Genomic DNA, 17,731 nt, shown 5'->3' on the forward strand with positions numbered 1-17,731 from the left:
AAAAAAAAAAACAGAGTGATCTATCACTCTCATGGCTTTAAATTCTATACATATGATGGTATACCACCAAATTTATACCTCCAGCCCAATTTTCTATTCTACAATCTAGACTTACATATATACAACTGTTTACTCATACCTTTATTTCTATGATTAATAAGGCATCTTTAATTTAATACACAAATCCACATGACTGCTTTCTTACCCATCAGATAAACAAAAACTTCACCATTCTGGATGCTCAGGCCATAAAACTTGGGAATTAAAGCCCAATTATACCCTTTCTTCCCCACTCCACATGCAGTCCAACAGCAATTCCTTTGTCTCTCCTTTCAAAACCTATCAGAATCCAGTCTCACTTCCAGCATCCAGTCCAGCACATAAGAACCTGAAGAACACTGCTCTGTACTAACAATAAACAGAAAGCTAACCACTGCCCTTGAAGAGACTGCAGGTGAACACAGAGAATCATAACTTCCCATAGCAGAAACCCATGAGTGCAAACATCCATAGAAACCACTGCTGACATAGGGAAACTTAAACTATAATCAGTGAATTGCTAGAGGTTCAGTGTGAAAATCTCAGAGGTAAAAATTCCAGGAGGACCCAGTCATCACGGGCCCCCACACTTTTGTGAATTTTACCTCCAGGAGATCAACCAAGTTCTCACAGTAAGTATCAGGGAAAGGGGAAAAAGAAATGATTTTGAAATATACCAGCACATTCTATTCTTCTTAACTAAGTCTACTCTCAGGAGAAACTATTTAATACACTTAACCTGCAAGCCTTCTATTAGAGCCCACTGACCTGTGAGAAGAGAAATATCCAAATCCAGCCCACTCTAGTCATCATGTTCCATCTAACAAGGAGGAAAAAACTGCCACAGCCCAGGGACACAGGCTTACTAAAAAACTGACAGCTACTCTTCCTATCCCCATACCTTTCCAACGCATACTAAAAGCCTATTTTCAATTATTCTTTTTAACTAGAACATCATGTATGATGAACAAAAAGAAAAGAAAAATTACAAAGCATCCTAAACACAAAGAACACAGTTCAAAGAGATACAGCAAGCATCAGAACCAGACTAAGAGATTGCAGGGATGTTGGAATGATCCGATCAGGCATTTAAAGCAACTATGATTGGGGCGCCTGGGCAGCTCAGTCGGTTAAGCATCCAACTTCAGCTCAGCTTATGATCTCATAGTTCCTGAGTTCTAGTCCGACATCCTGCTCTGTCTCCCTCTTTCTGTTCCTCCCTTCCTCCCTCCCCCTTTCTTTCAAAAATAAACATTTAAAAAAACTATGATTAAGCAGCTAAGACTCTAATGGATAAAGCAGACAGCATGCAAAAACAAATGGGCAAAGTAAGCAAAGGAATGGAAAGTCTAAGAAGGGATCAAAAAGAAATGCCTTTGATGGCTAATTAGTAGACTGCACAGAGCTGAGGAAAGAAGCTCTCAGCTACAGGATATCTCAATAGAAATAAGCAAAAATGAAAATCAATGATAAAAAAACACTGAAAAAAACAGAATGGAAATAAAAGGTATACAGGTTGAGAGAGAAGAAATAAAATGGTCTTTGTTCTTAGATGACATGATCATCTATACAGAAAATATAAAAACATCAACAGAAAAATTCCAGGAAGTATTAAGTGATTACAGCAGGGTTGCAGGATCTAAGGTTGATGACACCGAAAAGTTCACTGCTTTCCTATATACCAGCAATGAACAAGTGGAATTTGAAATTGAAAACACAATTAGCACCCAAATAAAATAGTTCAGTATAAATCTAACAAAATATGTACAAGGCCTATGAGAAAAATCAATTAACTCTTGACCACTTGCACCTCTACCACCACTATACTTACACTATTGTCTCCTCTCCTAACTGCTGCAATAGATTCCTAACTGATCTCCCTACTTCTACGTTTGACACTTTCCTCTTCATTGTAGCCAAGGTAATCCTGAAATTAAGTTTATCCTTTCTCAAAACTCTACCTCACTATGAGTAAAGCCAACAATTTCATAGTGGCATCTAAAGGTCTGTGTTCCGGCTCCCCAACAACCTCTCTAACCTCATCTTCTACCACTTTCCCCCCAACTTATTCTGCTCCAACCACACAGTCCCCTTGCTGTTCCTCAAACACAGACCCATCCCAGGAGCTTTGTACTGCCATTTCCTCTTCCCCCAACTATCTAGAAGGGTCACTCTTCCTTCATGCCCAATATCATTTTATAGGAATACCTTCCCTGAATATCCTATATAAAACAGTCACAATCCTAATCACACATATTCTGCAACACTCCTCTTTGCCCTGTATTTTCCAATGCACTTAAACACTAACAATTGACATATTCTGTATTTGTGTATTGTCTGTTCCATTCCTCCTCCCAACTAGAATGTTACTCTATCCTTAGCACCTAGAACTGTGACTGTCACAAAGTAGGTTTACATTTATTTGTTGAATGAATTAAAATACATAAGCCATCTACCACTGTTGATCTTTTAGACTAAATAAAAACATTCCAAGATGAAATCCATTCTCAATCTTCCCTTAGTTAATGTACTGGTCTACTAAGTAACTGCAGGCAGATTACTCAATTCAGTTTATCCATGACAAGTCTTTTTTTTTTTTTTTTCAACTTATTGTGTAGGTGTGGCATTTCAAACAAAAATAACTTTATTGATAAACCCACTTCTTTCTACTGACTTCCAGGATTATTGATAATTCAACTAATCAAGTAAGCATTCAAAAATCACAAACTGCCAAAAAACTCAATTCCTCTTCCTCAAAAAAGTTAAGAATAAAAATGGCTTTAAAGCAAGGATTGGCAAAGTTTCTACAAAGGGCTAACTAGTAAAAATTTTAGGTCCTGAGAGACACATACATACATGGGACACAGTCCCTTTCTTTATTATAATTCTTTAATAATGTCAACATTTTAGTTCCTGATTTTTAGTTCCTGAACATAAAGAAACAGGCCATAGTACACAGATTGTCAATCTTGGCTCAGAGAAATGTCCTGAGTGCTTAGACTGGTATTTTGCAAATGTCCCAGATACACCCCCATGTACACCTAAGGAAGGCATTTAAAAACCCAATTATGAATAAAGCGCAGTAAAAAACAGATCATTCTTAAATTTCTCCTGAGCTCTAAAAGCAGTGCCCTGCATCTGCAGAACTTTTATTAAAATGAACATTTTTTTTTATCAACACCCAAAAAAACAAATAATCCAATGAAGAAATGGGCAATACATGAACAGACACTTCTCCAGAGAAGACCTCCAAATGGTGAACAGACACATGAAAAAAATGCTTACCGTCACTCATCATCAGGGAAATACAAATCAAAACCACAATGATATACCACCTCACACCTGTCAGAATGGCTAACATTACAACTCGGGCATCAACAGATGTTGGTGAGAATGCAAAGAAGAGGATCTCTTTCACACTGCTAGTAGGAATGCAAACTGGTGCAGCCACTCTGGAAACAGTATGGAGGTTCTTCAAAAACTTAAAAACAGAACTACAATATGACCCAGCAATTGCACTACAGGGTATTACCCAAGGGATACAGGTGTGCTGTTTCAAAGGGACACATGCACCCCAATGTTTATAGCGGCATTATCAACAATAGCCAAAGTATGGAAAGAGCCCAAATGTCCATTAGTGGATGAATGGATAAAGAAGATGTGGTTTATGTATTATATATATACATATATATGTATAATACAATGAAGTATTACTTAGCAATCAAAAAGAATGAAATCTTGCCATTTGCGACTACATGGATGGAACTAGAAGGTATCATGTTAAGTGAAATTAGAGAAAGACACATACCATATGACTTCACTCATGAGGACTTTAAGATACTAAACAGATGAACATAAGGGAAGGGGAGCAAAAAGAATATAAAAACAGGGAGGGGGACAAAATATAAGACTCTTATATACAGAGAACAAACAGAGGGTTGCTGGAGGGGTTGTGGGAGGGAGGATGGGCCGAATAGATAAGGGACATTAAAGAATCTACTCCTGAAATCATTGTTGCATTGTATCCTAACCAACTTGGATGTAAATTCAATAGTAAGTAAATTTTAAAATATAAAATTTAAAAATAAAAGAGCAAAAAAACCCATAATGAACATATTTTTCTGTTAAGTATTTCAGAGCAAACCTTTGACTTCTAAATAATCTAATATTGAATTCCCTTCATAAATTAATGGCCAATCTTATGACATTTACAATAACTCTTAAGAAATTTTCTTAAGAAAATTTTTTAAGTACCTCATACAGAAACATATTCTTAGACTTTTCAGATAAGGTTTTTTAAAATGAGATCTGCAAAGGTTAAAATGTTCACCTGCCACAATAGTCCCAGAACGTGCCACAACTTTGAATCCGTCAGCTACTTTGTCTACACTATCTCCGTGGGTAAGCAAAACAATTTCTTCCTTCTGAAGGCCCCTAAACATACAAAAAACAAAACAATACACAAATACCTTAGTTAAAGACATGTTCAATAGGATCTTATGCTTTATTTTCCAGCTTTATTGAAATGTAACTGACATAAAACACTGGAAATTTAAAATGTACAACCTGATGGTTTGATATATATTATGAAATAATTACCACAGTAAGGTTACTTAACACATATCACTTCACATAGTCACCATTTTTTTTTTAATCTATGGAGAAAACATTTAAGATCTACTCTCTTAGCAACTTTCAAGTATACAATATAGTGTTAAGTGTAGTCACCATCCCAGAACATTAGATGCCCAGAACTTACTCATCTTATCACTAAAGTTTGTTTTTTTTCCTTGAGAAATACTAGCTTACTGTACACAGAAATCAAAAAATTTAGAAACAAGTATGTAACAGTACAACACTGCTGAATTTAAATTTATTCTATGCATTATTAAAAAAAAAAAAAAGCCAAGAAGAGCATTAAATCTCAAAAAAGGTAATCTGTTGGGGTGCCGAGGTGGTGCAGTTGGTAAGTGTCTGACTTCAGCTCAGCTCATATCTCACGGTTCATGGATTTGAGACCTGCATCCGGCCCTATGCTGACAGCTCAGACCCTGGAACCTACTTCGAATTCTGTGTCTCCCTCTGTCTCTGCCCCTCACCTGCTCGTCCTCCAACTCTCAAAAAAACTCAATCTGTAAAAATTAAACTCAATCTGTAAAATTTAAAAACTGAAAAAAATAAATAGAAAATTTGGTGGTATAACCACATACATAAAAAATAATTTCAAGAAGCTACAAAATAATAATTTCAAAATTTTACCTATTAGAATTTATCTTAAAACAGTAAGCATTTCAGAGAACTAAATATTCAGCAGTTTTATATCAAAAAGTAATAGTACTATTACTGATAGTGTAATTTTGCAGCTATACAGAGTATTCATATGTATTATAGGTAAAAAAATATTAAATAATATAATTAGGAATGGAGAATTTCAGCCTCAGAGTAAAGAGATAAAAGTCAAAAGTTAGATAAAAACCCTATAAACTTTCATTTTAATTAGAAATAGAAGTGTACATGGATTTTGGTTTTTTTTTTTTTCCTAAAAGAATACATTTGACTAACCTTGTTCATTGAAAAGGCCTAGAAACAAAGACAAACCAGTAGCAATGTAGATCTCTACTTCCCATGCCAAACAAATTAAAGAGGCATGGATTAAAGAAGATGTATGTAACATTTATCAAATGCAACATGTGGACTTTCTCTGACCTTGCTTCTGATAAATCAACTATAAAAAGACATATGATGAGAAAATCTGAAAGAGGACTGAATATTAAGTAAAAATAATAAATTAAAAATAAAACAAAAAAGATAAAGTTCATTAAAGCCAAAATGATGTTTTGGGTTTACAAACTGCTGTCATCATTACTGCTTAGTATTAATGAAGGTGAGTCCCAGATTTAGAACTAGGAAAACAGAAAAACTTTAAATTTTAACCAGATCTTTAGATTTAAAACCTCTTGCAGTATCATATACCTCCATGACTCCTAAAATGGTTCTCAAGAATAGTCACTTGAGATACAGATGAATATAAGCAACGACTTCTCCATTATTAAGTGGATAAACACTGGATTTCAAATGTATTTTGGTAATGAATAGCTTCCGTCCATAAAAGTATTTTGAGCCACCTTCACCGTTTTATTAATCTTCCTTTGAAAAATGAGAATCACTGAACAGATATACTTATTTTTGCTCTTCCTCAAAATTAAAGAGGAGCCAGCCACAGTCAGTTTTGTGTATAAACTGGGATTATGTCTCTATTTTAGATATAAATAAGTTCATAACTTGGATTTTAAAATTTCTGATCCGTCCAATTTGGAGAAATTATTAAGAATTAATATAGGCACAAGTCAATGCAGCCTTTAAGAATCTTATACACATTATGATCAAAAAGAATGAAATCCTGCCATTTGCAACAACATGGATGGAAATATAGTGTATTGTGCTAAGCGAAATAAGTCAGAGAAAAATAAATACTGTTATGATTTCACTCATATGTGGTATTTAAGAAACAAAACATATGAACATAGGGGAAGGGAAGTAAAAATAAAATAAAAAGAGAGGGAAGCAAACCCCAAGAGACTCTTAAATAGAGAACAAACAGTTACTGGAGGGTAGGAGAGTGGTGGGATGGGCTAAATGGGTGATGAGAATTAAGGAGGGCACTTGTGACAAGCACTGGGTGTTATATGTAAGTGATGAATCACTGAATTCTACTCCTGAAATCAATACAACCCTGTCTGTTAATTCAAATTCAAATTTAAAAAAAGGAATCTTACAGGTTAATAAGCAAAACAAGCCCATAACTAAAAATAATTAGCAGTTAAAAGAAATAAGGAGCACCTGGGTGGCTCAGTCAGTTGAGCAACTGACTTCGGCTCAGGTCATGATCTCACGGCTCCTGAGTTTGAGACCCTAGTGGGGCTCTACTGAGAGCTCAGAGCCTGGAGTCTACGTAAGATTCTGGGTCTCCCCCTCTCTCAGGCCTCCCCAATTCGTGTTCTCTCAAAACTAAATTGAGGGCAGGGGAGAGAAATGAAGAAAAATGTTAATAAAAAGTAACTGCATCATGGATAGACTTGTCCATAGTATATGTTGTACACTTCAAACTAATGTAACACTGTGTCAAGTATACTTCAATTATAAATATTCACCAAAAAAAAAAAAAAAAAAAAAAAAAAAAAAGGAGGGGTGGAGGGCACCTGGGTCTGACTCCTGCTCAGGTCATGATCTCACGGTTCATGAGTTTGAGCCCTGCATCTGGCTCTGTGGCTGACAGCTCAAAGCCTGGAACCTGCCTCAGATTCTGTCTCCATTTGTCACTCCCACTCATGCTGTGTCTCTCAAAAATAAACATTAGGGGCACCTGGGTGGCTCAGTCGGTTAAGCATCCGGCTTCGGCTCAGGTCAGATCTCACGGTTTGAGCCCCGCGTTGGGCTCTGTGCTGACAGCTGGCTCAGAGCCTGGAGCCTGTTTCAGATTCTGTGTCTCCCTCTCTCTCTGACCCTCCCCTGCTCCAGCTGTCTCTCGCTGTCTCTCAAAAATAAATTTAAAAAAAAAAGCATTAAAAAAAATAAACATTAAAAATTTTTTATTTTACGTTTTTATTAATTTAGGTTATTACCAAGTTGGTTTCCATATAACACCCAGTGCTCTTCCCCACAAGTGCCCCTCTCCATGACTACCACCCACCTTCCCCTTCCCCCCTCTCTCTTCAGCCCTCAGTTTGTTTTCAGTATTCAAGAGTCTCACATGATTTGCCTCCCTCACTCTCCCCAGCTCTTTCCCCCTTCCCCTTCCTATGGTCCTGTTAGGTTTCTCCTATTCTCCTGTTAGACCTATGAGTGCAAACATATGGTATCTGTCCTTCTCTGCCTGACTTATTTCGCTTAGCAGGACACCCTCAAGGTCCATCCACTTTCCTACAAATGGTCAGATTTCATTCTTTCTCATTGCCATGTAGTGTTCCACTGTATATATATATACCACATATCTACCACAAACATTAAAAAAATTTTTTTAAAGGTAACTCTGTTAACTGATATTAGCCTGCACTTTACAGATTTAATGCAGTAAGGAGGAAATGTAGTTTTAAAGAAGAAATGAAATTTAAGGGGCACCTGACTAGCTCAGTCAGTAAAGCATGTATGTAATTCTTGATTTCAGGGTTGTTAAGTTTGAGCCTCACATTGGGCTCAAATGTAAGTCAAAATGAAGTTAAGTGAGGGAGGCCCCTGGTTGGCTCAGTCTGTGTAGCATGCCAACTCTTGATTTTGGGGTCATGAGTTTGAGACCCACAATGGATGTAGAGATTACTTTAAAAAAAAAAAAAAAAGAATGAAGCAAGTAACACTGTTAATAGTCCATCAAAATGAGCTTTACCCAAAACACGAACCGCACCCCCTCCTCCCCCCACCAAAATGGAAAGTTTCTGGTCCTTTAGAAAACTGAATGAAAACTCAGCAATTTTTTTTTTTTTAAGTCAAGCATAAGATAATGAATCGCATGTTCACCTATCTTCAAATAGATTAGAGCTAGAGTACCTTATCTATTATCACCTAGCAAAAAAATCAATACATTCACTATATTAAAAGATAATACACTAGATTCAGTTACACTCAATACAGAGAAAGTGACATAACACATATTTAGTAATGAGTCAAACAATTTGGCTGTTTGCTAAGTACCCAGCAAAAAAAACAGGAGGGAAGAGATATACAAACACACTTGGTAGATGCAAGATAGTTTAAAACATTATTGATTTGCCACACCTGGCACTTATGTTTAAAATCATACCCCAAAAAGTAAAAAGGAAAACCCCAAAATGTTGGCATCACAGTATGCAATTCCAAACAGGAATCCAAGACTGTACAGGTGTTTTTAAATTAGGTCGTAAGTGCTTGTCTTATTCCTAACTAGCCTCACCACCACCCTCTGCCATGCTAACACTCAAATGGAAAACCAATATGACAATTACACTGATGGCCACTAGCATGGCCTCAATTTTATTATGAATTACAGATTTTCCAATCTTGAAGAATAACAATCCCAACTTTATATTAGGAACTCTAACTGTTCTTATTCATCTAAAAATATCTGTAATACCTGAACAACGAGCATGTGTTGTCCACACTAATACTGAAGACTCCATCTTCTCTAACACTTTTTTTGTGCACAGTACCTCCAAATACCTTATTCATCATCTGTTCAAAAAAAGAATAAATTGACATTAATGTAAATCAAAAGAAAATTACCCAGTCATTTTCTTATGCTAATTTTAGTAATTTGTATTTCTTATTTTCAGGGTATCTATTATGTCTGTGCCCCAAAATCAAAGAGTTAGATAAATATAGATAACTTGGTATTATCATATAAAATTATACAGTTATTAAGAAGAAAAGGTATAAAACAAAACTAGATTAGAAATCTGACCTGAGGTTAATTTCTATTAAATACTGGCAGGTTTTCCATTTAGTGTATTTTAATTCATCTGTTAAAAATGGAGATTTAATACTTACATCTTTTAGTTTAAAAGCATTTCAAAAGGTACTTTGAGCTTAGAATAAGAGCAGACAATAGGAAGAGCTGTGGTATTAAAACTAGACAGTATAAATTTCTCCAAGTGGCTTAATCTTTGGCCCCAAAGGAACAGTCTGAAAGTCTGCAGAAGGCTATGGTGTGGAGACAGCGTGAGGAAAAGTAGCTGGTCTTTCAATTAAATACATCTGTAGAAATGCCATACACCTACAGACTCTTATTTCAAATGGTCTCTTCATTCTGCCCCTCCTTGTGTCAATCAATTTTCTAATTTATCATTTATGTTTGCCTAACCTCCTCCCTAACACCAAATAAATACACAAAGATTTTTACAATTATCATTTCTGATTGATGTAACCACTATGACTCTTCTAGGTTTGTCTGTTCCACAACAGGTGTCATAAGATACCTGTCATACCCATGCAGGTCACACGGTGACCCAGCTCCTAACAAGAAAACAGGCAAAGGGCTAAATAAATGCTCATTCTTATAGTGCACAGTGGAATATTCCTCAAAATCATCAGCAAATGCTGCTGTCTACATTCTCCTTTGAAGACATTTACAATAAAACATCCTGCAATAAAGGTTTGGGTTAAGCCCAGCAGGAAAAAAAACAGTTAACCCTTTTATCCCAGTATTTCCCAAACTAAAAACCCTGGTATTAAACACTTTCTGTAGCACATTAACTACCACATAGTTTAGGAAACCCTGATACAGTCTAACCAGTCTCCTTGCCTCTAGTCTTGCCCATCTTCCAGCCTGTATTCTAGAGATCTACTAACACATGACTGTGTTAGTCCATGATTAATTTCTTCAATGACTCTCTACCATCTACAGCAGGGTTGGTAAACTTTTCCTGTAAGGGTAGGTATTTCAGTCTTTGCAGGCTCTACTGCCTCTGAAGCAAGCATGCAATTCTTGCCATTATTGTAGCTTTCATGAAAGCTATAGAAAACAAGTGTTGTCCACAGACAACACCTAAAAAAATGGATACGGCTATGTTCCAATAAAACTTTATTTATGGACACTGAAATCTGAATTTCATTTAATTTTCATGTCACAAAATGTAATTCTCTTTTAAACAATTTTTATTCCAGGGCACCTGGGTGGCTCAGTTGGTTAAACATCCAACTCTTGGTTTCAGCTCAGGTCATGACCTCACAATGCTAACAGTACAGAGCCTGCTTGGGATTCTCTCTCAACCCTCTCTCACTGCCACGCCCCACCCCAAATAAATATTTTTTTAAAAACAGTTAAAAAAATTTATCTCAAGTATTTAAAACTGTAAAAACTGGAGCGCCAGGGTGGCTCAGTTGATTGAGCAACTGATTCTTGATTCAGCTCAGGTCATAATCCCAAGGTCATGAGATCGGCCCTGGAATTGGAGCTCTGTGCTGACCAATGGAGTCTGCTTGAGGTTCTCTCGCTCTCTGCCCCTCTCCCTGGCTTACACTAAAAATAAATAAGTAAAAATAAAAAATAAGTAAAAACATTAACTATTCTTAGCTTGCAGGTTATACAAAAAGAGGCAATTGGCCAGATTTGGAGGCAGGTCATAGTTTGCTGACCCTCTGTCTATAGGATAAAGTCCAAGTCGCTTATATTAAACAGAAACTTTCATTACATGGCCCCTGTCTAATGTCACCTTTCTTCCCCACCCTCACCCCCCAATTCTCTACTCCAGCTATTCAAACAAGTGTAATTGCCAAAACAGACCATGTCATCCATGTCTTCAGGTTTCTTCACAGTCTCAGAGGCCTAGCAAAGCATGTGGCCCAAAGCAGTCATTAAAATTTGCTGAATGAAAAATAAATGCTTTCTTTTATATACGCAGTGAACCTTGTGCACCTCTACTTCCTTTAATTTGCTGTTCTTAATGAAAACACAGCTGAATGATCAAGAAAACTACAGTTGTTGAAACAACACAATTTAAAAGTCCACAAAATCTGTATTAAATGCTTTTACATAGCCCAAGGCTTGCCCTGAAATCTGAAGTCATCTTACCTGTTGAGAAGGTTTTCATGTGTTTTTTGGGTTTTTTTGGGTTTTTTTGGCATGGGGTTGGTGGGGGGAATGTGTTCCTGATTATGCTATTTAAGGTTGAAATGCAGCAAGTTGACAGTTAAGCTTGTGTTTGTGAGGAGAAGGGATGACTTTACCTATAATAAACAATTTGCTTTCTTATTAAATGTTTGTTTTAATATTCTATGCTGACTTAAAAAAATGGTTTTCAGTATGGATTCCCCACAACCATAATGTCTCAGATACCTCAAAAGAAACTCATGCAGTACTCCAGATCTACTGCCAAATCAGATCAGCTCCTGTCTTATTTGCCAGTTTTACAACAAGGTTTAGATTTGGGAGGGGGAAAGGCCAGGAAATTCCCTTAATAAAAGTCATTTGAGTAATAAAAGTAATTTGACAAAATCTCATGGAAGTGTGTAAAGAGACCAAACACTTGTAATAAATATGTTTATTATTATACAAAGAAAAAAGAAAAGAAAAAAGAAAAAAACAGAATCCAAGTGAAATTACAACAATGAAGAGATAGAAGGTATCTGCTATATGTAATTGTCAAATGTTTAGTATCCAGCATATACAAACACAGTAAAATAAAACAATGTAATAGAAAAATGGGCCAAAGTCATTAACATGCTTCTACACTAAAACAGATACTACTGGCAAGTAAACATACAAATCTTACAATAATAAGGAAAATGAACATTAACACTACCATGAGATCCCATGTAATGCCTCTTTAGATAGGCAAATAAAAAAAGAAATCTGATAATATTAAGGTTTGGCAGGAACACAGCACAAGGAATTTTCATATCCTGCTGCAGGAATGTAAACTGGAGGGAAATATTACTGGTAAAGCGGAGATTCAGCATTTCAATTCATGGTTACCCTACAGAAAAGTTCAAGTATGTAGAATGCCAGAAGACAAGTACAAAAATATTCATGGCAGTATTGTCTGTAAGAGCAAAAAACTGGAAAAAGACCAGCAATACTAATAGTGAAATGTATAATCTGTGCTATTCAAATGAAAAATTCAGTAGAGAAAATGAGTAACTTACAATTAAATGTATTAACATGCAGGATTTCATTTATACAAAGATCAAGAGGCAAAATAACATTATTTAAGGATATAAGCTTATGTATAAAGCTGTAAGGAAACAAGAATGAATAATAAAATTCAGGGAAAGTGCTGCCTTTGGTAGGAAAAGAGAAGAATATGCATGGAGAAAAGCATAGAATGAGTTTCAAAAGCTGTACTAATATTTCTTATACTGAGCAAAGGGTTCTAATAGAGATAAAATGAACAACGAGCAGGACAAACTTTTTTCTTCTAAAGCAAAGAACTATCAGAAAGCAATTACCAAGGCTCTGAAAAGAGTGTCCCATGAATGGGAAAAGATGGTACATAAAACACTGAAATTACTAAAACTGCAGAATGCTATTGGGAGCAAAAGTACACCCCAGAGTGAGACCCTTGGTCCTACACTTAACCCAACTAACAGCCACTAAGAAATATCGGTCACTCCTCTATAGACAGCACATCATCTAGATGTGTCATCTACACCAATATTTTATGGAAAGACAATTTTTGTCTAAAGGACCAAGATCAGCCTACTCCATTGTCCTACTATGTAAGTTCAGAGGACATAAAGGCAAATTGTTGTACACATGTCACCTGAGCAGGCCTGGCTCTGGCTACAATAAGATCCCTACTGAATAACAGAAAAATGAAGCTTACAGTTATATGGGGACTAGCATAAGGGAGAAACAACCACCAGCACTCACAGTAAGGCAACACTTCCCACACGTATTTCACTGTGGGTCCCGAAAAAAGCAATCTGTGAGAGTCTTTCTTACAGAATGTTATAATGCCTCTCAATACACTAAAAGCCATTTAACTTAAGTTGTGCTGTATGATTAATATTGACTAGGGCATGGGAAAATCAATCAATTACGTAAGTATATTACATCCTAGGGTGAAGATTATAGTTAAAAAAGAATCATCCAAATATCAACTAAATCAAGATGCAGGCTCTTCTAAGAAAATGCATTTATTAGAATACTATAGAAGAAAATCTAAAATTATTACCCAAGTCAAAATCATAATTACCACTTGGCATTTCAGAAAACATTAACAGGGGAAAAAGAGCCTGTTGCCTGGAGAAGAAAATATCTATTGTTGCAGGTTTTGTACTTCATACGTCACATATTTTTAGTGATCAGTATTTCTTCTAAATCAAAGTGGAAAACTGTAACGAACAATTAGCAAGAAATGAAATCTGATAAAGCTGTTTTACAGACCAATGATTCCTAATATTCTGCTCTTGTAATCAAGCATAGGAATAATAAAATATATTCACATTCTTTGTTTTAATTAATAATTTACTTTTTAATTTACATCCTAGTGAGAATATATTCACATTCTTACATAAACATTAATTCGTATTTTTTTACTTTGCTGAATTCTCCAGAGGTAGCTAATAGAAAGTATATGGGTCTGCTCACTTTCTACTTTTTAAACAGCCTCCTTCTGTACAACATACATATTAAAGCACAAAGGATTCAACCAGATTGTTAAAAAAAAAAAAAGAAAAAAAAAGACTCCCTTTGTTTTGCCCAGTTACTAAAATTTCAAATTATCTTCAATCCAAAAACTGAAAACAACTCAGTCATTGGAAGAACACATCGACTTAATTATTAAACTACACATACAAGTAATCAAAAATTAATAGGCAAGTCTCAATAATCAATTAGAGAGGAACAGAGTATCATGGGAAAGTAAAAAGCAAATATCTGAATAAACACCAATTCCATCTGGTTAATGAAGATCTCGCAATTAGATTAATTCCACTTGTATCCTGACCCTGTCCTCCCTTCCACTTTAGTACATGCTAAAGTCAAAAGATGGGCAAATGGAAAAAGAGATCAAGATAATTCAAAAGCAAGTGAATCTAGTCATCATATTTATTTGGCTATTCTTATAGCAGAGAATTCGAAGTTAGACAAAAAAGTTATCTTGCTTCTAACACTAGAAAAGTCAAAATACTCTAACATATCCACTAATAATTATTATTACTCAGGGAATATTTTTCTAGCTAACTCAATTTTCAGATGACATGGTTAAGTAAGACATAGTGTTAAAAAATTATCTCAATTAGACAATCACGTTGCTTACAACCACTAGGGATAACTTTCTTAAATGTATTTATTTCTATTCCCACCTCCTTAGTAAATAGACCTTATTAAACAAATTGTTCTTGAGCGCCTGGGTGGCTCAGTTGGTTGAGCATCTGACTTTGGCTCAGGTCATGATCTCGCAGTTCGTGGGTTCAAGCCCCGCATCAGGCTCTGTGCTGATAGCTCAGAGCTTAGAGCTTGCTTCTGATTCTGTGTGTCCCTCTCTCTCTGCCCCTCCCCTGCCCATGATTTCTGTCTCTCAAAAATAAATGTTAAAAAAAATAAAAATAAATTTTAAACATCATTCTTTGCTAAGTGAAAACGTAGCAGGTTACTGGTTCAGTATTATCTCCTATGATCTTATTCAGTAATCACATTCTACTAGTCTAATAAACCTATACTACTTAAAAATAAAGTAACCAAAAAAGTATCAAGGCAGCCAAAATAGATTTCTAAACACCTAACTCCTATAAGAATAGCTAATGTCTAGACCTCGGTCCCTATTTATTCTTGTTTTTGATACAATTCCAAGGATACTTATTAACAATAACGTGAAGACACTTGGCAGATACCATCTTAACAAAATAATCAAAATTAACATGGTCTATAATGGTATACACAGACATCGTGTGCCTCCTAATTAGATGCTCTGAGAAGAGCACAGCATCACTTCTGTGGTACTCCTGCCAAAAAACTAACCTAAATCTAACAATGAAGAAACAGCAAATTAACCAAAATTGAAGGATAATCTACAAACAGCTGGAATAGCCTGTCAAGGTCATGAAAGAGAAGGAAAAGACTGAGGAATGGTTCCAAAGTAAAGGTGTCTGATAATAAAGAGACATGACAACTAAATACACATGGTCCTGGACTGGATCCAGGACTTATAAGGGACACTAATGAGACAAACAGTGCAATGTAAATTCGCTCTGTGGATTAGATGCAGAAGTCAATCAACGTTAACTTCCTAATTTTGTTATCTGTACTATGGTTACACAGGAAAGAGCCCTAGCCCTTAGGAAATACAACAAGTAACAGGACACCAAGTGTGCAACTTTCTCCCAAAGGTTAAAAGAGTCAACAATGAGGGAAGTGAGTAAAAATATACAGAAGCTCTGTGTACTATTTCTGTAACATGTAAATCTGAATGGTTAAGATTTTGGTTTTTCTTAATGTGTAGTGTTATGTGGTATGCAGTAATATAGCTATTTTTTCTAAAAAGATTTCCACTCAGGTCACTTCTGCCATGCTACTGTAGCAATTTGTAAACAGTTGTAATATGCACATATTAGCTCATACAACTAAATATCCTACATACTCTAAAGACAGAAAATACTAATACAGTATGAGTCACAAACAGGATAAAATTAAATCAACTCTTAAGGCAAATTCACAGATGTACCTGCATGCCATAGCAAATTCCAAGAACAGGCTTGCCAATAGTGAATATTGCTGGATCAAACCACGGAGCATCTTCTGCATACACAGAATTAGGGCCTCCAGAGATGATAATAGCACTGTGGATTTAAGGAAGAGAGTTAGTGAAGAATCTCTAACAGCTGATTTCTTCTATTTTATTTATTTGTTTTTTAAGAGAGAAAGGGGAAAAGAGGGAGAGAGAGAAAGTACGTGAGCAGAGGAAAGAGACGGCAGAGGGAGAGAGAATCTTAAGCGGGCTCCACACTCAGTGCAGAGCCTGATGATGGGCTCCATCCTACAACCCTGGCATCATGACCTGAGCAAAAATCAAGTCAGTTGCTCAACCAACTGAGCCACGCAGGCACCCCCTAACTGCTAATTTTTATACAAAGTCTACGCCCTCTCTTCTTTGAAGCACTGAGGGAGACTCAATACATTTAGGGATTCTGCTGCTTCCAGTATTTTATAGAAAATCCAGCCTCCTACACAGCTTAATCATTTTACGCTATTGCAATGTGTGAAAGTCTATCGATTCAACATTCACTTGTTAGTAAGTACAAACTTCAAATACATAAATACTAATGTTTCTATCTGTGAAGATTTAGCAGGAATTTACTTTGTCTTCTTCATTCATGAAAAAGTAAATGAGAATGCTAAAGGGAGAAGGAGAAAATACAGACCATCTGGGACACAAGGAGTAAAAGCACATCATAGAAAGACCCTGGATGGCTCAAAGCAAGATGCATCAAAGGATGTCAGAATATGAATAATAACCTAACTTTTGGCTGAAAACCTGTCCAACATTCCCAACAGTTTTACTTGAGACCTGGGAAAGGGAACTAACTGACTTTTGCCCATATGGCATTCTCTCAGAACCCAGGTCAATATTACAACTTCACTATATTACAGTTTACAGAGCATTCTATATAGGTTAACTTGGGAATCAAACTGTTATTATGAAAAAGGCTGCAAACTGAGGCCTATGCTCCTCACCTGGCCACTGATACATCCAATTTGGCCTTCAGCATTTACTCAAAAAATTTAGAACATTTTAATATTGAAAGTTTTACATAAAAATCCACATTTCTGGGTTATCTTTAGGAATGGGGGGAGGGGGAATCTGGCAGCATCTGAACTTCACTCTCACATGGCTACAAATAATCAGAATCACAGAGAGACCTGCACCTCTCGTAAAGATTTAACTGTGTAAGAAGTTGCTAAAGGGGCACCTGGGTGGCTTAGTCAGTTAAGCGTGACTTTGGCTCTGGTCATGAACTCATGGTTCGTTGGGTTCAAGCCCCAAACGAACTCTGGGGTTCGTGCTGACAGCTCAGGGCCTGGAGCCTGCTTAAGATTCTGTGTCTCCCTTGCTCTCTGCCCCTCCCCTGCTCATATTCATATTCAAGACCTCTAAAATTACAGTAGGTTATACTTAATTTTATAATATATAACCACCATGGGATTGCCCAGCATCCTTCAATAATCTACTAAACAACTCAGGACTATAAGATTTTTTTTTTTTTCCACATTTATTTATTTTGA

At 36.1% G+C, this 17,731-nt stretch overlaps 1 protein-coding gene across 3 annotated transcripts in view; it reads right to left on the minus strand.

Annotated features, from left to right (window-relative positions):
- GMPS (guanine monophosphate synthase) overlaps positions 1-17,731 on the minus strand; it is a 69,840-nt gene that overhangs the window by 25,148 nt on the left and 26,961 nt on the right. For all 3 annotated transcript variants that reach the window (XM_029940004.1, XM_029940005.1, XM_029940006.1), the window contains exons 3-5: positions 16,173-16,287; positions 9,143-9,240; positions 4,370-4,473 (exon numbers count right to left, since the gene is read on the minus strand). In XM_029940004.1, the coding sequence (XP_029795864.1) occupies positions 4,370-4,473; positions 9,143-9,240; positions 16,173-16,287 (317 nt within the window). The remainder of the gene's footprint in view (positions 1-4,369; positions 4,474-9,142; positions 9,241-16,172; positions 16,288-17,731) is intronic.

The sequence above is a fragment of the Suricata suricatta genome, chromosome 5 (genome assembly GCF_006229205.1).
Source record: "Suricata suricatta isolate VVHF042 chromosome 5, meerkat_22Aug2017_6uvM2_HiC, whole genome shotgun sequence".
NCBI lineage: Eukaryota > Metazoa > Chordata > Mammalia > Carnivora > Herpestidae > Suricata > Suricata suricatta.